Below are 20,666 nucleotides of genomic sequence, written 5' to 3'. Positions count from 1 at the left end.
AATGAAGGGTTTTATCTGACTTAAAAGTATTAGCTCCCTGCAGAAATAGTTTAACTCAGTTACCTGGTACAGAAGCAGTTTAAACAAAGTCAGCCCTACCAGAACACATTTGTCTTGTTACATAGTGCCTGTAGCAGATTTTCATGCTGAAGTCTGCCATCATTGGTGAAGTTTAAAAATAAGTGTCCTCTGCAGGGATTCTTTTGCTCTATGACTGCCATATACGTGAGACAAGAGGAAAGTCAAACCATAATGCTGAGTTTACTGTGGTAGTTGCTTAACTACTCCTATGGCTATTAGCTGTATTTTGCAGGAAAGTCTTTTTTATGTGTTTCAGTACAGAATTAACTTCAGTTACATATTTGTTCATGCTGCTCCACAATTAATGGCTGCTTACCTGTGACTCTGAAAGGGATTTTATGAAAGTCCTAGGCCCACTGGGGGGTTTTTGAAATCATTTAGATGTTGAAAATACTCAAATGAGCAGGCAGAGAATGCAGTACCTGTCAGTGTTTTTTTTATCACAGAACTTAATTTCTAGCAAGGTTGTTTTAAGCCCTGGTATGTGTCATGAAACAGCAAACAGTGGCTTAAGTCACTGTAGTACAGCTCGACTGATTTTATTTAAAACCATTCCATGGTTTCTTAGGGCTCCAAGCTTTCTGAAGAGTTGAAGAATTTAGCCCTTAAGTTGGTAATAGTTCAGGTCCTGCAGAAGCATGGACAGTCATACAGTTATAGTCAAGAGCTCTCAGGAATATTCGTGAGCTCACAGCACAGAGTGGTGCAGCACTGAAGGCAATCCACTGTTTGAGTATCTTGAACTTATCCTGCACAGCTACATTAATAAATGTAATACCAGCATCCTTCTGGTAAGATCCATGAAACCAGTTATTAAAATGCCTGGAGAAACACTGGCATAGAGAGAAGACTGAAGATTAAGGTCACTCAGGATTTGCAAATGGAGCAGTATCAAAGCCAGCCAGAACTTCATTTTGTCTGGAATGAAACACCAACTTAGTAATGAGACCATTGTTTACATTTAGGCCTGTTTCAGATAAAAGCTGTTTGAAATAATGGGTAAGTCATAGAGAGGTTACTATTACTGGAAATTTACTGAAGAAAAGTTTATTTTCAGTTCTCAGCCCGTTAGGCTTCAAGCATGGTTCAGATGGAAGATTCTGTACATACTGACTCCAGTCGGAAGGGCTTTGACATTTTACAGGAACACTAATATAGTGAGGCTGTCACAGCTGGTAAAATACAAAAGTAGTAATTTAAAGAAATTCTAGAAGCTAAGCAGAGATTTTTTGTTTCAATTCAGTCAAGTGTAGCCATTTAAGACTTGCTTAAATCCCATTTGTTGAATATAAGGCAACACATACTCAAACAGAAGCTTCTTTAACCAGTCATCTCTTTTGCTTTAACATATTGGAAATATTCAAAGTCGTCATTGCCAAGGATATGACTGCTGGTAAGCAAGACAGAGCATTGTTAAGATTCTCCCAAAACGACAAGTCACTTAGAGTAGTGCGTCTGCTATTAAAAAATCGATTAAATTAAAAAAATTCAATGTATCTCATTCTACCAGCTGGGTAATTTTAAAATTTATTAAGACAGTTCCCATAGTTGTATAAACAGGGTTTATTGTACATGTGGAGTTGAAGAAGGAAAGAGAAGAAAGGTATATATTATATATATATGTACAGTGAGCCATTTTAATTAATAAATTTATTCTATCTTGCTTAATACTGGAAAGAGGGAATGTGTCTGGCACCAAAGAAATTTAAATTTGAAAAAATTTAAAAGCTAAAGTTCTGAAAATTATAAAAACCATGGTCTTATGGAAGGAACTTAAAACATATATACATGGCAATTTAAGTGGTTTATACACTGAGTGACACAGTTGCATTTGTCTTTAAACCAACTTACAGACTTTATATTAATAGAACTGGCATTAAAACTATTTAAAAGCTAGTATATAAATAAAAGTTGGAGGGACTGCTGCAGGAACAGTCCAGTAAAGCAACTCACAGTAACTCAGCAGACATATTCAAGAATACAGTTCCCCTTGAGCATCAGGGAAGTAGGCACTAACTGGGAAATAGTCCAAGTCCTGGTGTTGCAGTTGCACTGGAAGTCCATTTCTTGTTACTGCTGTGCCATACACAATACCTTTTAAAATATACCCCTGATTTCTCTGAAACGTGTAGAAACTGTTACGTTGTCTTTCTGAATCCCTTTAAAATAGGATAGATGTTTTCAAATGCTTCATAGATTTCTGCTCGTACTTTAGCACCTGGAAAAAGAGAAGGAATTAAATTAGTTTGTACCTTTCACCAATTTTAGCTTTCAGAATGTGTATTTGAACGCAATTCTATATAAAACCTATGCGTATCCATAAATCTCTCTTTTTACAATCTTTTTTTAACACATTTCATAGAGAGCTTACATTACCAGCCTTCTCTGTTTAATCTGACAACTGCTAAAGCTTTCATTAGCATCTCTGTGATGATGCTATGTTGCAAATGGAATCTTCCTACACATAATTTCCACAGGAGACCCAACAACAAAGCACAGCCCTGTAGAATGTTTGTGTAGAAAGGCCTAATGGGTGGAGCATTTTTGAGAGTGTGAATATTGTGGGGAGGAAGGTCTGGCAATGCAGACCACTGCAGAGGACTGCATTTCCCCAAACTGCAGAGACACGATCGTTCTTTTGTCTGCAGGTCTTGTGGGACTTTTTCTCCATAGTAAGACCCAGCATGAGAGGAAATGGAAGGGAATAGGTGGAGCACCCAAAGTTGAGGAGGTCCTAGAGCTCAAGTATCTCCCCTTCTTGGCTGCTGTATCATTGAGAATGGGACCAGCCTGCAGCCAAGCTGCCAAAGAACAGCTAGCTCAGTCACACATACTCAGCCCAGTCTTTCAGCTGTAAGATTTCATTCTTACAGCTTTTTTGGGCACCTGCATCCCTGACTAGGGTTCACGATCTAGCCAAATGTGCTGTTGCTTTGTGCATTCTCATCTGTTAAAGAGTATAGTGCATGTAGCTCTCTGCATAGTGGCAGTGCTGAGCTGCAGACTGAGCTCTGGGTGAAGGACTCCCAGGCAAGAGGCCTGAACTGCTGACTCTTTGCATTACAAAGCCTGGTTCTGAGCCTTAAGAAAGCCTGATCTGACTGTGTGAGTGTGGAGTGTGTAGGGAGTCAAGCAGGGCACCTGTCGGCTTGCTGGCACTGCCCACTGCCAACCAGTTTTGGTCCTACTGCAGCTGGTGCAGCTCTGACCACCTGAGTGGCTGCTGGATGGCTGGACAGGGAAGTTTCCTTAACATCACCATCCATGGAATACTCTATTAACTCTTCTTTCTCAGTACTGTCATCTCTGAAGGACAAATACCTGGCAGTTTATATATCCCTATGTGTTCTCTATAACAGTATTAAGCTTACCTCTTGGGAGTAAAGACACAGTTTTCACTTACCAGTTAAAACCACTTTTCCAGAAACAAAAATAAGCAGAACAATTCTTGGCTTAATCATTCTGTAGATTAAGCCAGGAAACAATTCCGGCTCGTAGCTGTAAGAGAAGAGAGTGAGAGTGTTTAAATGTGCTTGCTGCCATGTTTCACTCTATCTTCTACAGGACTGGGCAGGGCAGATGTAGGCTTCCCTGAAACTTGGAGAGGGTAGCAAGACAGATCATTTTGATGGGTTCACATTGGGCAGCCTCAGTTACACCTGAGGCAGCGCAGAGATGGGAACAAAGATGCAGGTTTCCCCGTGGTGCAAGGGAATAATCTAAACAGATGTCACTCTCTAAAATAGTATGCAACAAGAATGAAACATAAATGCAAGCCTTTTTCTACCTGCTGAACTGCTGGTGTGTGAGTACCAATCCTTCCAGTCTGATGGGAAATTTCACATCACAGCTGCCCACCATGTTCTGAATTTTAAAATCCAAAAATTTTGCAGGAAAACCCAGTTTCTGAACAACTCTTGCATACTTCCTTGCTGCCAGTCTGGATTGCTCCTCACTGAAGTGAGAAAAGGATATCCATATTACTGCCTCAGTTAAGTATTACTTCAAGCAACATGAAACCACAAGTAACTAAATGGGGAAAAAAAGTCTGTGTGGAGGGACAAGAGAGTTCACATGCAACATTTTTACATCCAAAATTAAAAGCTAGCACTGGTTTTCATGCTAATTTAGGTAATAGGCTCCCAGACACATTAGTGTTGCATTCACTCTTCATGAGACACAAAACAGTAAATAATAAATCTGTACCTTTTACACTTCTAAAATATTGACCAGAGTCCCTCTAAAGGAACATAAAAACTGTTACTTAAGTTTTCACTATAGAACAACCTTGAACTACTACTGCTAGAAAACTTCTGTATTTCTATAAAAATCTGTCAACTGCCAAAATCTTCTGCTTGATTCAGCCCAGGCATACAAACATGGGTTTAACACAACTGCACAGCCTCACACACTGTTGCAGAAGTCAGTTTGCCTCAGGTTTGTAAACAGCTCAGGATCTGTTTGCTCCTGATGCAGAGTAAGACAACTTGAATTTCAAGCGTCACCAGGCAGAGAAAGTGTTTCCCTGTACAGATCTATTCATTAATCTCTGCTCATTAGTTTATTCCTTCTGGTTTCCTAGCAGACTTCTTCAGAGCAGAATTTCTCCCCTGTCCACCAGAGTTAAGCTTATATTTAGTTTTCAATTCTTGTGCTTCAGTGGTGATGTTAAGAACAGATCAGACTACAGGGACCAGAGACTTGGAGCTCTTGTTCTGTGATGAATGAAGCTATTCAAATATAAAATCCTCCTGTCACCATCCTTACACTTGAAGCAGTTCCAATGCATAGTTGCTGAATTTTTTTTAATTATTAGAAAAAGCAGATAACTGCAAAGCCAAAAACTTGAATATAAACACCTCTGCAAACCAGTTCATCAGACTGAATGAAAGTGCTTCACAAATTGAACTACCATTTCCCCATAAGTTAGGAAGTCCCTTCAATCATAAACAGGCATTTTGTGTAGAAATGTGTATACTTTGAAGTAACTGTGAAGCAAGATTAGTTGTACCTGTACAACTTTGATGGATATGTATATATAAACAAGCATCACGGTACACAAGAAAAGACAGCCTGAATTAGTTTGCTTGTAGTACCTAAACATACCTTTTTGCTCCTGTGCACACCATTTTTCCAGAGCTGAATATCAGTGCAGTAGTACGTGGTTCTCTTATTCTCATAATAACAGCAGCAAAACGCTGAAGTGTGAGCATTGAGACTGTTAGTGATATATTGCTGTCATCATTACATTAAAACCAAATCTACATCATCTAAGTAGCAAGTTACTCTGTTGTGCAAAGAAAAGCTAAGGTCAATCACACTTACAGATCACTCAAAGTTTACTTGAAATGCTTAAACTGTAAGTACCTTCAAACACACACACTGCGAGGCAGAGCCAGGCAGGAAGGATATTTACTGTTGTGCTCCTGTTTATCTCTTATTACTATATATGCAACACATAAATAATGCTAATATTTGCATCAGAGCAATAAAAACAATTTAAAAAATAAATTTAAAAAAATTCCTCCATATGTGTTGAAATTTTATCTAAGTAGGATGGAAGATTAGCTGCAAAGATTTTACGATCTATTTTGTTTCTGCATCTTAAAAAATTGGATAGTGTTACAATACCAGCAAACAGAACTGCCGGAGATCAAAGTCCTGTGTAAACAGAAGTCACCTCAGCTACCACAATAGGACACAGCAGCCCAATTGGCTCTAGCTTTTTATTCTAAGCAAGCATTCCCAAATATTCCTAAATTCCTTGAAGCAAGAAAAACTGGAAACTGATGTGGGTATACACACACACAAAAACCCCTGTTTGTTATATTTAACTTCTAACAGCTCACCAAACAGTCCCATGAATTGTTCTGCTGACATAACCAAGGCGGTAGCGTGGGTTATCCAACAACACATTTGTCAAAATATGTCTTAAATAATACAGCCAAGCACCATCTTTCTTTGATAGATGAATGTACTGAGTAAACGTCAGGAGTGTATTACATAACCCTCCTTTCCCTCTGCCATGGAAAACAGTGTTTCATATTGATTATTCTAGACTCCAAGTTTGACACAGCCACCTACCCCTACCTTAGGAGTTGACAAGGCATGCTCAAATTTTTGCTGCACTAATATCTTACTCACCATTATGTAACAGCATCACTGCTATAAACTTACAGTAGCAGTTATTTATCATATATGCCTGCATGTGTGCTTTAACCTTTGAGTGCAGAGTTCAGGTCAACTGCAGCAAAATCCCTTTGTGCTAAATCCCAAAATGCTAAAACAAAGAAAACACACATACCCCAGGAAAACTGAAGCCTTCCCAAGACAAGCCAATTCAACTACACAACATCTAAACTTTTATTACTGTCCAGCTATTGTGATTGCAAAGATAACATTTTCAAGAGGAGCCACCCAAAAGAAACATGAAGCAACATAATTTTCTTGATTTAATGCTCCAGGTCCTTTGGTGGTGTTCAAATTTACCAAGCAAAAAAAAAGCCACTTATTTAGAATCCCACTACTATTTAGAAGGAGCAGGCAACTTTGAAGTCAATATGCAAAAAAATCAATTTAATTTTTCTTTCAATTTAATTTTTCAAACTTAGCCATCAGAAGCAATGAGATGGCAGACGTATGGGGGGAGAACAGAGGGAACAGACGGGAAGCGAGACTGTACTGCAACCATAAGAATTCCAGAGGAGCAGCTAGGTGGAGGAAACCACTGCTCTGGCAGGAGCCCAGGACTTGAATTCTTCTTTCCTTTCTCCTTGTTGGGAGATAGGGAACAAGATTTCATCATCAGACATTTCACAGTGATATACAAAAAGAGCTGTCTGAGCACTACAAACAAACATACCCATATGAACAGCAGCAGAGGCCAGCTCTACCACAAAAAGCCTGGCCAGTGTACTACACTGTTGGTTAGGCTCTTTCTAAATCTAATAGCTTACAACCTGGTGTGTGTCACAGCTACCTCAGCATAAAAATGCTTTTTACCCATTTGAATGTTCGAAGTTTATTACGATTTCCCTTTTAACTATAGTATAAAACTGCATATACAGCAGGTAGGTTGTCCAGTCCATTGCAGCAGCCTGCAGCCACAACCTGTGTATTTGATGTATCTGTTATAGGATGAACTCTAATACATTTCTCTTACCTTGGGATTATATTCAGCATTTCGGGCACGAAGCGCAATAGTTTTTAGGTCAAGTTTGCAACCAAGATTCACTGTCGACACAATATTCCTAAAGAGAGATCGGAGAAATACATTAAAAAGAAATAACAAATTAATGTGTCTTCCTCATTTTTAACAAAGCTTAATCAATTCTATTTTTTTATTATTTTGTTTCAACAAGCAAGTTTGAATGGTATGTTTCCTACTAACAGGAGCACTGACCAATGTTTTGGCTCAGGAACCTCCTTTTGTAGGGCAGTGGCTCCTAAGGCATGATTGCTGATTCCTCCATATCTGCCAGCTATTACGGAAAGTGTCCCATGAGAAGAATCTCTATTTCAGTTAGGCAGGAAAAATTATTGATGCTGAGAGCCCATCAGCATCATCAACCATAATCAGGGAACCTGCTGGGAACATGATAAAATGAGGTAGTACCATCTGAAATTTTCCTTGCTACACCCTTCAAGGAGGAAGGTGCAGAATTAAGTGGAAATTACCCAGGAGGTAAATCCATTGCCAAGAGGTAGGATAGCAGGTCTCCAGAAAGTTTAAAAGAAGTTCTTAGATTAAAAAAAATTGTTTTCTGGGAAAACCCTGAAATTTAAAGGTCTTCAATGAAGGAAAATAAAAATAAATATGAGAAACTACTCTTTCAATTAATGTTATCAACCATTTCTCTTTGCCCCTTCTGTAAATTTCTGAAAAAGTCTCTTTAAAACCGAAGTTCACTGAAAATACTTCCATACCTAAACTTAGAACTAGCTCTAGGGTTTTTTCCCCTTCTCACAAATTCAGTGTTAGCCATGCACTAGAAAAGGGAACATCATGAACTCCTAAAGTGCAAGGAGTTAAAAGTTGCAATGGTGTTAAATGAAGACATATATAACCCTCCACTGGTATGCTCCAAAGATGTACCGTTGACAAATCACTAAGACACTGTTTATATTACTAAGTGGTTTAGTAATGAAGCTCAGCTAAAAATAAAAGCAAAAATTATTCATATTGTTGTCTCAGGACCTCCCTTCCCACCAAAATGCATGATGATATGACTTTGGTCCTAAGTCTTTTAAGGGCTGTCTGAGAAAGGACATGATGCACTAACACATGGGGCACTCACTGTAGTTGTGGCACTATGCCAGAGCTCTCTGATGCCGGTGTTGCAGGAGTTATTGGAGTCATGGGAGTCATTGGAGAGGGGTACAGAGGTGTGGTTCCTGGTAAAGGGGCTGTGGTAAGAGTCTGTGAATGGAAGAGCTGAGGGGTTTGACCAGATGTTCCCTGTGTCGCTTGCTGTGACGTGGATTGCTGTGCTGCTTGCTGCTGCTGCTGCTGCCTCTGCTGTTCCTCCAATATGGACAGACTGTTGGTGCTCTGGACAGGCTGCGGTGTCAGTCCTGTGCCATAGGGCATCATCGGGCTAAAGATTGGGATTCCTGGAGTCATTGCACCCTACAGAAGAAAATATGACACAGAACCACAAATCATGTTGACTCCATTTTGTTTTTAAAAGACAAAGTTTTCAGGAGTCTTAGATCTATTTGATGTGCTCATATCAAACCCGAAACATGTATCAGTAAATCATTAAAAACAGAAAATCCTTGGAAATGCAGCCATCTACAGAATAAAATACTACCCATGGGGTTCTAGGGACATGACATGCTTCTCACACTACTTTGCAAGCATTTCTCAACTTTGACCCAAAATTCAACTTGAAATTGTTTGAACACTGACTGTGCTCACTGTACCAAATGCATTCATAGCCCAGCAACAATCCTATGTACATAGCTGAGGGTGCAAGCACCAAAATTAAATTAATCTTTCCAACTTGTCAGTCATGTTTCAGCTTAGAGGAACCCCGTTAAGAAATCCCACATATATTCTTACACCCCATGTATAAGAGACCACATGTTTCTTGTACTTCTGGATGTAGACATCAATGGTTTTAAAATTCTGCTTTATACTAGTAGTATTCGATACCCAGCAGAATTTTTCAGATCTGCAAACAAAAAATCGTGACGCTACATGCAAGAAACAGAAAACACTTTCAGGAAAGAAATTCAGATAACAGTTGCGTCTTAAATAATTTGTTTTTACCTGAGGGGAGGCTAAGCCTTGAGCGTAGGGTGGCAAACTGTTGTTCTGATCCATGATTCCAGTTATTTCTTTGGTGAGGCCAGAAGTACTTTCTCCAATTAATTTAAATAAACCTCAAATCCTAGAGGGTTCTTAACCGTTTAAAACATTCCAGCAAAGTAGCTTTTAAAGCCAAGCTGAAAGTGTTAGGAAAACATCAGCTCCAGAGAAATATGTTAGGAGTCTAAAACACTAACCAAAGCCTGGAAAGAAAAAAAGTAACATCTTGAGAATAATATCTAAACACAAACCCAAAAGCAAACCTATCAGCTGCTGACTCAGATAAGAGACACCCACGTACAAATACAGACAAGAACATTCACGCGTACGCACACACACATGCACAACCCATAAAAATAACATTTTTCAAGCACACTCCATAGAAACTTTGCAATATGATTCTGCTGAAGTCCCTGGAAGGTTACCTGACTCACATGGGCAGGCCTCTGTCTAACCAAACCCTCCTGCACAAACAACTCAAGATGTTAATGCTCATTCTACTCCAAGCTGTGCTTTAGCTGGAAAACACTGATTTTTTTTAGAATTTAATTCCCTGACTATTAACTGACAAGCTTACTGACACATTGCTTGTAAGTCTCTTCCTGGCCATTTTAAAGCTTGGGCTTTCAAAAATTATTTTTTTCTTCCAGGAGAAAGGCATCACTGGTCAAATCAGAGCTAGGAAAACGTCTTCCATCCATTTCCATAAAATAAAGCATTAACAGATGTCAAACAGCAATGACATGTGTTTCATGAGAAAAAAGAAATATGTGAAAAACAATTTCAAGTACACAAATGAAAAGTACAATGATTTTCTTTTATTTTTTAACTATACCGCTGTTGTTGTCTTATGGAAATAAACACCACAAGCAGAGAATTTAAATGTTATGATACCAATGATATAAAATACTTTCGCATTAATTTATACGTTTCTTAACTATTGCCCAGAAACACTCAAGGTCATTTTCAGGCCAGAGATAGGCCACCTCAAAATCTGAAGACAGCCCATTCAGCCTCTTTCTTTTTTTTAAGATACGAGAGCTTAGAATTACATTAACATTTACACTGCAGCTAAAAAGGCCTGGTTTTTTTTCCCCCATGACCACATTAACATCTTTACTCTCACCAAAGCAGATCACCCAGGTTTTACAACCTGGAGACAGGGATACATTATCCTGGAAGAAATCAAGTAAACTCCTCGACAGCCGAGCCGTTTGGTAAGAAGGCTGGATAGCAGGCATGCCAAAACCTGCAGCTAGGGCACCGTCTAGGCAGAGGTCCCTCCTGCAACCACTTAACGCGGCTCGCTCGGATCTCCTACTAACGCCGGGCAACGTTTTGGCCGAGGGAACAGAGTCCAGAAGTAGGAGACGAGCCCGGAGGAGGCCCCGACGCACCCCCGAGGCCCCTTTCGGGCTCCCTCCCCAGCCACACGGCAGCGCTCGGCGTGCGGCTCTTGCTCCTCCGCGCCCCCGGCCCCCCTCGCTCCCCATCCAACACCGGCCGCAGCCCCCGCCCCGCTCCCGCCCGCCCTCGCAGGGTCCCGCCGCTGCCCGCGCCCAGCCCGCCGCCGGCGCCACGGCCGCCGCTCGCCCCCGAGCCGCGGCGGGGGAGAGAAAGGCGGCCGCTGCCTCCCCGCCGAGGGAGTCCCTCCCCGCTTCCCCCGCCGCGGCTCAGGCCGCCCCGGAGGTGCGGAGCGAGCCCGGCCCCGCGCACCGTCCCCGCCCTCCAGGCCCGGCCTGCCCCGCACCGTCGCGGCCCCACCGGCAGCGCCGGCCCGTCCGCGGGCAGCGGGGCGAGCGGCGGCCGCGGGGGAGCGGCGAGTGCTCGGTACCTGCCGCTCGCTCCGCTCCCGCCGCGCTCAGCGCCCGCCGGAGCCCGGCCGCGCCCCGCCCCCGCGCCACCGGCGCGTCACTTCCCGCCGCCGCCGGGACAAGAGCCTTCGGAGGGAAGCGCCCTCAGAAATTAAACGAGGACAGGCGCAGGGTCCTGCACCTCGAGAGGGGTAGCCCCTTGCACAAGGATGGGCTGGGGGTCAGCCTGCTGGGAAGCAGCTCTGCGGAGAAGGACCTGGCGGTCCTGATGGGCAACAGGCTGTCCATGAGCCAGCAGTGCCCTTGTGGCCAAGAAGGCAAATGGTATCCTGGGATGCATTAGGAAGAGCATTGCCAGCAGGTCTATCCTGCCCCTCTGCTCAGCCCTGGTGAGGCCACATCTGGAGTGCTGTGCCCAGTTCTCAGCTCCTCAGTACAAGAGAGACATGGAGCTCCTGGAGCAGATCCAGCAGAGGGCTACAGAGATGATTAAGGGACTGGAGCATCCCCCTTACGAGGAAAGGCTGAGGGAGCTGGGCCTGTTCAGCTTTGAGAAGAAACACCCGAGGGGACCTCATAAATGTGCATTAATATCTACGGGGTGGGTGTGAGGAGCGTTCAGCCAGGCTCTTCTCGGTGGTGCCTAGCAATAGGACAAGAGGCAATTGGCAGAAACTGATGCACAGGAAGGGCCATCTGAATACAACAAAGAGCTTCTCACTGTACAGGTGACTGAGCACTGGAACAGATTGTCCAGAGGTTGTGGAGTCTCCCTCACTGAAGATGTTCAAGAACCATCTGGACACAATCCTGGTGCCATGTGCACTAGGATGACCCTGCTCGAACAGAAAGGCTGGGCCAGATGACGCCCTGTGGTCCCTTCCAGCCTGACGGATCCTATGAATCCCTGGCAGTGCAGCAAGCCCTCACAGAGGCTGTGGTTCCTCACGCTGTAGCTGGACAGAGTTCCACACTGCAGGGTGTCACTGCACTCTGTGTACAGTGCCCATGGAGACTGCAGCCACCACTGTGGCTGTGCTTCCCAAGCAGAGCACCACGTGTCCTCTTCATCTCACTGACCACCCCCGTCCTTCTCCCCTAGCACCTCTTCAAGCTTTTATCACAGCCCTTCCCGCTCGTTTCCACTCGTGCCATGGTGCCTGGCACCCCACCCCATGACCCACCTCCGAAGACCTGGTGAGATCCCCTCTGGAGTACTGTGCCCAGCTCTGGGGTTCTCAGCACAAGAAAGACCGGAGCCTGTTGGAGTGAGTCCAGAGGAGGGCCAACAAGATGCTTAGAGGGATGAAGCACCTCTCTTATGAGGAAAGGCTGAGATGATTTTGATTATTCAGCCTGGACAAGAGAAGGCTTCAGGGTGACCTCCTTAGGTGGAGAGGGACTTTTCACAAGAGCAGGTAGTGACAGGACAAGGAGAAATTGCTTAAAACTGAAAGAGGGTAGGTTTAGATTGGATATTAGGAGGAAGTTCTTTGCTGTGAGGGTGGCGTGGCACTGGCACAGGTTGCCCAGGGAAATTGTGGATGCCCCATCCCTGGAAGTGTTCAAGGCCAAGCTGGATGGAGCTCTGAACAACTTGGTCTTGTGAAAGGTGTCCCTGCCCGTGACAGGGGGTTTGGGACTAGATGATCCTTAGAGTTCCTTGCAACCCAGCCGTTCGCTGATTCCCGACCCTTGCTCTTCACAGCGGTTCCAAAGGCGCTCTCTCCTACAGAGCGGGAGCCACCCTGCTGCCCACCCGCCTGAACACGAGGGGTGTTTGATGGCCTCACCACAGCTACCGGTCAGTCTGCGTGTTTCCAGGAGCGGGCACGCAGGTGACAGGGCTTGGCAGCGCACGGACAAGAGCCGGAGCCGCCCGGAGGCCAAGGCACCATAGCGGTGCCACCACCCTCCGGCCCGAGCACGGCGCTCGCCGCCCGGCAGAGCAGCCGAGAGGAGGCGGTGCTGCCCTCTCAGCGCAGCTCCGCTTCCGCCTCCGGTGCCGCCATTTCGCCGTGAGACAGCAGCGGTCGGGCCGGCGCGATGCTGTCCACCGCGGGATACGGGCCCTCCCGGCCCGAGTCGGGCTACGGGCTGGAGGCGCCCGTGCAGCGCTACCGCTTCTCGCCATACACCTTCAACGGAGGGTGAGGGCCCCGGGCAGGGAGCGGGCGGGACTGGGCATCCTCGGCCCGGGCAGGGGGCCCGGGGGAGAGCGGCGCTGGGGCTGGGGCTGCCTCGCCTTACTCCTGCCTCCCTTCGGTGCCCAGGGCGGGTTTGTCTCCCCTCCCGGTCTCCTCTCTGTAGGGAAGGAGCGGCTGCACACAGGGGAGCTGGGCTCGGCCTTGCCCTGAGCCCTTGCAGCCCTTCGGGGTGTTCTTGCCTGTCCGTGTGGCTTTTGGAACACTCGGGCTCCCTAAACTTTGGTTTTAAAGTAAGCACCTTTTGCCCGCAGGGTAGTTTCTTTATAGTGGCTTAGGAAACCCAGCTAATGGTCTTATTACAGAATCACAGAGTTTTTGGGGTTGGAAGGGACCTCGAGATCATCCAGTCCAACCCCCCTGCCAAAGTAGGGTCACCTCGAGCAGGTGACACAGGAAGGTGTCCAGATGGGTTTTGAATGTCTCCAGACAGGGAGACTCCAGGAGCTCCCTGGGCAGCCTGTTCCAGTGCTTTGCCACCCTCAGTGTAAAGAAATTTTCCCTCATCCTCCACAGAGGAGGAACTTACTGTGTTTTAGTTAATGGCCATAGCTCCTCATCCTGTTGCTAGTAAACACATAACTGCATTGAATGCTATCTTGCTGTAACTATTAAAGGCAAGTGATGTTTTACACACCTGAGCTGATGATGTGATCTGGCCAGGTAGGTTTTTTTTTATGATGACTACTGCTTTTTAAAGGGCATCTCTTTGTTACTTAATGGTAGTACACCTGTGGTGGTCACAAAACTAGTTGTTAGGATGTAATAACACCAGATTTAAAAAGTAATGTCTATTTAATTGTAATTTAATTGTAATTGTTGCTTAGTACTTTGCTTGTTTTAGAAGGGTGAATCATTATCAGGCATCTGAAACGCCTGGTCTGTTGGGTCTGGTTCTTGCCTGGTGTAGAGTCTCTGTTTTACCAAGTTTTCATGCAGTTTAAATCAAAGTAGAGAGCCACATGCATGTATTTTCTTCAGTGTGTCTAGTGTCTTCTTCCTTTGCTGTTGAGTAGAGATGTGCATAGTGGGAAACCTAACAAGGAGTTTAAGGTGCTTGACAAAACCTGACTCTGGGTCTAGAAGTACTATCTAGTTTGTTTCTGTGTTGCCTAAGAAATCATGATTATATCAATACTCTTCTTTAAGGACTGTGCTGGCAATTGCTGGAGAAGACTTCAGTATCGTTGCCTCTGACACGCGTCTGAGTGAAGGCTATGCAATTCACTGCCGGGACAGTCCAAAATGCTACAAGCTGTAAGTCCAGAGCTGCAAGGATTAAAAAGATGAAAAATCTTTTGTATTGCTGACCATGTCACCTGCCTTCTGTTTAAAGCAGAATTCTTAGAAAAATAAGTAAAGTAACAAAGTAGATTTTGGAGTCATGGTGACCCTTGCTGTAATGCAAGATGTGATGTGACGATGTAAACGTAGCCAGATTTCTTGTTTCATGCTCTTGAAGTTGACTGAGAATGGAACATTTTTAGCATGATACAAAGCTTAATGTGGGTTTTTTTGGCTGGATAATCAGAAGGTTTTGTAACTTAACTGTAGTAAAACTTAATCCTATGAGAACTAATTGTGCTTTATCAGGAGACCCAGTGATGGTACACAAATGTGCCCACTGCTGCTGGTTGTGCTGTGTCTCTCTAGTTAACTGCCTGGCACTTTGGAGAGGTGTTTGTTGTAGGAGTGGTAAACTTATCAGTAGTTCCATTATTGAACTTTCTATGCTCATTTTATGCTTAGTTTGACAAACCTAGGGAGCATCTCCTTGGTTTATGGCTACATGTTATTTACATTTGACTGTAGCAGGTGCTTGCCTAGTAGGCTGTTGTCAACGACATAAACTTTTTTTTCTTGTGGATTATTGTTTCTTTTTCTAAGTTGATGACATGAGATCAGAATAAATTATATTTTTTGTGGCAAACTTGTTACTATATGTTTGACTCTCTGATACTGTCCAAATGGAGATTATTCTGGTGTAGTATACAAACTGCACATGATGACTTTGTGTAATTCTAGTCACAGTCTGAGAGAAGATTTTGTTCTAAGATGTTTTCTGAATGCCTGCTTTGGGTTAGTCTGTGTGTGTTAATGTTTCTAGACTCTTTTCTATTTCCTAGAATTAGAATTTCAAGTGTGTGTTCCTGTGGTTAGTGTTCATAAAACATTTTGAAACTGAGTGGAGAGCTGAGCTTCTGTAGTGCATCTGCAGTCAGATAACTTCTGTTGTGCTGACACAAAGCCACCAACACCATAAATGTCACATAACCATTGTACAAGCTTAATGCAGCCCTCTGGTCCAATGGAATAAAAATTAGACTGAGGGACAATATCTGTGGCTCCTCAGTGTAAAACAGATCTTCTAGCAAGACTGAGTTGCTATAGCTGGAGTTAGGGGTGCTTGAAGAAATGGAGAATTTCTTTTTGTTGGTCTTACTGACAGTTGAAGAAAGAAGTGGGTTGAAGAAAGCTATCTGCATGGTCCTGCGTTTAATGAGTCCTCTCCAAGACATAGGTTGCAGGTGCCTTTCATACACCACAGATCTGTTACTACATTTTAGACAACTGTTTTTGACAGCACTAGAAAGCCTGAAAATACATTTGATGTTTTCCTGCTGTGTAAGAAGTTGCTGTAGTTCATGCTAAGTCTAAAATTGCAACAAAATTTTACATGTTTCAGAACAGAACAAACGGTCATTGGATGCACTGGTTTCCATGGGGACTGCCTTACCCTTACTAAAATTATTGATGCCAGATTAAAGGTAACTACCTATCTTACTGTGTTTAGAAACTTAGATTCTTAATATTGCACTTGAGACCAGTAATATGACATGTTTTAAATATAACTTCTGCTGGTTTTTTTCAAGTGTTTGCATCATTACTTTTGCTAGTGAAAGATCTGGCAGGGAAGATTGGTGCTGTGTTCTTACTAGGTGTGACATTACAAAATTATAGTATTGAAGAGCTGGAGGAGATATTGTTAATGAGGCAACACCTACTAATTACAAAACTTTAAAGACATGTTAATCTTCAACTTGTAAAAAGGCTTTGCCTTTTAGACAGCATGTTTTTAGTAATCGTGCTGGTTAATTATTTTGCTTAGCATCAGATTCTTCTGTAGTGAGGTTTCAGAAAATGTAATTTTGATTGAATGTCAACTATAGTGTTTGACTTTCTTCTTGGATGTGCTCTACCACTGGCAGATGTACAAGCATTCCAACAACAAGACCATGACTACTGGGGCTATTGCAGCAATGCTGTCTACAATCCTGTATTCTCGACGTTTCTTTCCCTACTACGTTTACAACATAATTGGTGGACTTGATGAAGAAGGTAAGACTTTAAACAGAAAAAGAAAAAAAAAGGGGAGGCTGAATTTCTGTGGGTAGATAGCTGTCCCTTTATGTCTCAGGTGTACTGATGGAATTACAAAGTTTAAGTTCCTATTCCTAGCACCTGTCTTTAGGCATTATGGTACTTACACAGATCAAATACATATTATGCATCTGACTTGTTTCCCAGTTTTTGTTATTAACTTGATTTTTCATTTCTGAAGGTCTGAAAGTCTAAAAACTATGTTACAATTATTCGATTACAAAGAAAATCTCTAAAGTGAAATAATTCATACTTTAGACTGGAAAATTTTGCAACAGTTTTGCTGGATTTCTTAATTGCATCTTTAAAGGAGATTGTATATGTTTTACTCAGACCTATGAGTGTGGTAAAGGTTATTAAATATAAAGATTTACTCCTGAGACAGGTTTCTACAGTTACTTTTAAATGTTAACTAACCTCTAATGAAAACTGGGACTTCTACACAGAAGCTGTAGTTTAATGTACAGCCCTTCCAGGACTTACTGGGCTCCTGTCCAGTGATTTGGTTGAATTGCTGAAATACTGTGTTCTCTGGCTCTGAAAAGAAACTCAGAGGTGGTCTTGTTTGGATAATTTTATCCATTCCCTGCAGTTTGTTTTTACCATTAAGTTATATTGCTTTCTCAGTCTTGCTAAGACATGTGAGTGATTTGTGGGATCTGGCAGGGGATCAGTCTGCCCTGCATAATGGTAAATCTCAGATTATAAGGGTGCTGCAGCAGCTGATCAGAATCAGAGTGCAGGTTTGCTTGCATGGACTGAATTTGGGTCTGGCAAGATTGATTTTTGATTTGGCTGACTTTATCAGGGCTGTTCAGCTCCTATGCTGTGCTGCCAAGTGCACTGGCCGGTTTATTGAATGGGGTACAGCCTCTCTGAACAGGAAGGCTGGGCTTGGCTACCTCCTGCATTTTGACTGGCATGTCCTCATCAAACCCTGATGCTTCAGAGCTACAGTGCATTTGTATTTCTGATGTTGGTGCAAGCCAGTACACTTTGTACAGCCTGGCCTGGCTTCAGGGGGAAGTGTGCAAGAGACCAGAGCATCATCCCTGGTTCTGGGAGTGCAGAGGCTTTCTGGAGGTAATTCAAGAAATGTGTCATCTAAGAACGATGTCTGAGGTGCTTGTTTGTGTTAGCCTTAGAACCCCCAGGGCTCTTCGCGCAGCACTACACTCTAGCACATTTTTCTGCTTTGATTATTCTACATCAGCACTTTTTCTGTGGTAAGGACAGTAGAAAACATCTGTTGGAGCATACTTGTGGCTTAAACAGAGAAAATAACCTTGGACGTTGTATCAGACTGCAGCCATAGTGAGCCAGCTGTACAAAGCATCATCTGAACATACTCTGTGCTGTTTGGCAAAGGTTTGCAGGGATCTGCAGTGTCCCAGACACTGCTTATCCAGAGAGCTAGTTTTGGTTGAAAATTGTCAGTATTGAGCATTATTCTGAATGGTGATTGCGTGCTACTTTATTTTTTTCAGGGAAGGGAGCAGTTTATAGCTTTGATCCAGTGGGCTCCTATGAGAGAGATTCTTTCAAAGCAGGTGGATCAGCAAGTGCCATGCTGCAGCCTTTGCTGGATAACCAGGTAAAATTGCTTGTTGGCTTTTGTGGGTTTTTTTTGTTTGTTTGTTTTTTTTGTTTTTGTTTTTTTCCATATCTCAGTAAGCATTTGTAACGTTCAAATTCATGTAGCTTTCCTTTAGGGAAATACTACTTTTGAGAGAAGTTTTAAATCTGTTACAGGTAGGATCTGTTAATCCATACATTTGTAAATTGTGTGGCTTTACTTTCTCAGAAGAAATCACAGTTTTGCTTTGGGATGTATTCAGGTTTTTAATACGTTATTGATAGTGCAGTGCCTGTTTAAAAGACAGAAATGTTTTGATTGGGGCTCTGTGTTTCTCACACAAGTTGGGGGTTATTTTTTCTGGGTTTTGGGTTTTTTTTCTTAGCTGATAACATAAATATGCCTGCTACTTAGCATGAAACAATACCCAATTAAGAAGATAAAATTAATACGTACATTTTATCATTTACCATACCTTTGTTTAAGTCTTCAGTTTTGTACAATGCAGAGACCATTTTCCAATAAGAATGTTCTTGTATAAAACTGCTGGAAACTTACTCAGTTAAATATGTCTAAAATACTTGAAGAATATTTTTATATCTAGTTGAAGCTGTTAATGATTGAATGGGAGAAATACCAAGCATGTTTTACTCATTTTACTTTTTGACATTGGTGTTGGTATTTATTGATGTCAACACCTGATGTCAACACAACTTCTGTGGTTACAAAAGTAGTAAGCATTCTTGACTCTTACCAGATGAGAAAGGAATAGAATCTTTCCTTTTTTTTTTTTTTTTTAAACTTTATTAACTAAAGGAAATACCTTCTACAAAAACCAGGTTGTCATAAGTAATTTTTTATTGCTTATGGGTTTCAGGCAAAACATGTGACTCTTATCCTTTACCTGTTCTGATGCTTAAATGGACAATTACATTTATGAGCTAACTTATGCTATTTAGTAGGACCAGATGTGCTCCAGTATAGACTTATTTTTGAAGTTTAGATATCTTGAGAAATAGTTGCTTTTAAGAAATGTTCCTAACTACAAGTGACCAGAGAAAAAAAGCTTGTGTGCAGTTCTGATACTGCCAGCCCAGTGAGAAGTTAGTGAAGAATTAGATCTGTCCAGATCTGAATGTTCATTGTGATTTCATGTATCCTGAATGAGCAGGAGGAACTGTGCTGGCTGCATATTGGATCTGCTTCTAGTTGTCTTTCTAAGAGTATTGGTATTGGCAAAGCTCTCAACTGTAAACTGTGTGGAGGAATACTTTTTCAGCTTTGGGTTTTTTTAAACAGACGAGTAATTTCTTCTTTTTAATTCTACTAAATCTGTTCATTCTAGTGCAGAGACTGAAACAGTTTTCATGCTAGACGGATAAAATGCATTTTCATCTTTTCTTAGATTGGCTTTAAGAACATGCAGAATGTGGAACATGTACCTCTGACCCTGGAAAAGGCTTTGCAGCTTGTTAAGGATGTCTTCATTTCTGCTGCTGAGAGAGATGTGTACACTGGGGATGCACTTAGGATTTGCATTATCACAAAAGATGGAATTAAAGAGCAAACTGTCCCCTTACGAAAAGACTAATTCAGTTCATGTATCAGCAAGTAATCTCTGATGTATGATTTACCTGTGTTATGAAGACACTTGTCTTATTAAATGTTTTTAAGAAGTTCAACTACTGTGATGCTGAGTATTTTTTGCCTTTGTTAGAAATGGTAATGTTTTTTAGGAACCAGAGCAATTCATGGTAAGGAAGCAGCGAAATCTTAGTCTATTGATCAATCTAATTCTAATGCAAGTTTAATCCCCTCTCACAATCCCTCATGCTGCAATATGGGGGAGTTTAAACTTACTAAAATTTAGATTCACAGACTGTTCTGATAATTCTTTCAGTTCAGTCTTGATTTAGTGAGAAAATAATTTGTTCTCTTCGTGCTTCCTTCTTTGTCCATTCATATCTTTCTTTTCCTATCTTCTCATTTATTTCTCTGACATGCTGTCTTGACATTTGACTTCTGTGTACTTATTTGCAAAGGCTGCATGGGTCATCTGAAACCAGTATCACTGTGTTAGAGGGAAGAATGTTAAATGGGGTCTTTCAGAGTTTAATCCTGAACTCTGCATCTGGGTTCAGCTCTACATGTTTCTGTTTGGTTAATGCCCAGAATCTGAAGCATCGTCCCCTTCTGGCTACTGATGGAACATTACTTAGAATGGAGATTCCTGAATGCCTTTTAATGCCTGAGGCCTTTGTTAACCCTACTAGTGCTATTGATTCTTGGGAAATTGT

General features: G+C 42.4%; 2 protein-coding genes across 3 annotated transcripts; one reads left to right on the top strand and one right to left on the bottom strand.

Annotated features, from left to right (window-relative positions):
• Positions 1–1,592: 1,592 nt before the first annotated feature.
• Positions 1,593–11,329, bottom strand: TBP (TATA-box binding protein). 2 transcript variants are annotated; one of them, XM_085055431.1, is made up of 8 exons: positions 11,229–11,329; positions 9,356–9,597; positions 8,379–8,710; positions 7,244–7,331; positions 5,188–5,279; positions 3,869–4,036; positions 3,485–3,579; positions 1,593–2,299 (listed from the first exon to the last, which is right to left on the bottom strand). In XM_085055431.1, the coding sequence occupies exons 2-8, from the start codon at positions 9,407–9,409 to the stop codon at positions 2,220–2,222; spliced, it is 909 nt and encodes a 302-aa protein (XP_084911557.1). In that variant the 5' UTR covers positions 9,410–9,597; positions 11,229–11,329; the 3' UTR covers positions 1,593–2,219. The 2 variants fall into 2 exon arrangements, with proteins under 2 accessions (XP_084911557.1, XP_084911558.1); XM_085055432.1 differs by lacking the exon at positions 11,229–11,329 and adding an exon at positions 11,145–11,165.
• A 1,861-nt stretch (positions 11,330–13,190) lies between these two features.
• Positions 13,191–20,051, top strand: PSMB1 (proteasome 20S subunit beta 1). Its single transcript, XM_085055433.1, has 6 exons — positions 13,191–13,358; positions 14,562–14,669; positions 16,099–16,180; positions 16,622–16,751; positions 18,281–18,387; positions 19,775–20,051. The coding sequence occupies exons 1-6, from the start codon at positions 13,255–13,257 to the stop codon at positions 19,958–19,960; spliced, it is 717 nt and encodes a 238-aa protein (XP_084911559.1). The 5' UTR covers positions 13,191–13,254; the 3' UTR covers positions 19,961–20,051.
• Positions 20,052–20,666: the final 615 nt, after the last annotated feature.

The sequence above is a fragment of the Lichenostomus cassidix genome, chromosome 3 (genome assembly GCF_008360975.1).
Source record: "Lichenostomus cassidix isolate B80296 chromosome 3, HeHo_3.0, whole genome shotgun sequence".
Classification (NCBI taxonomy): Eukaryota; Metazoa; Chordata; class Aves; order Passeriformes; family Meliphagidae; genus Lichenostomus; species Lichenostomus cassidix.
This window is presented reverse-complemented; position numbering and strand designations above follow the sequence as displayed.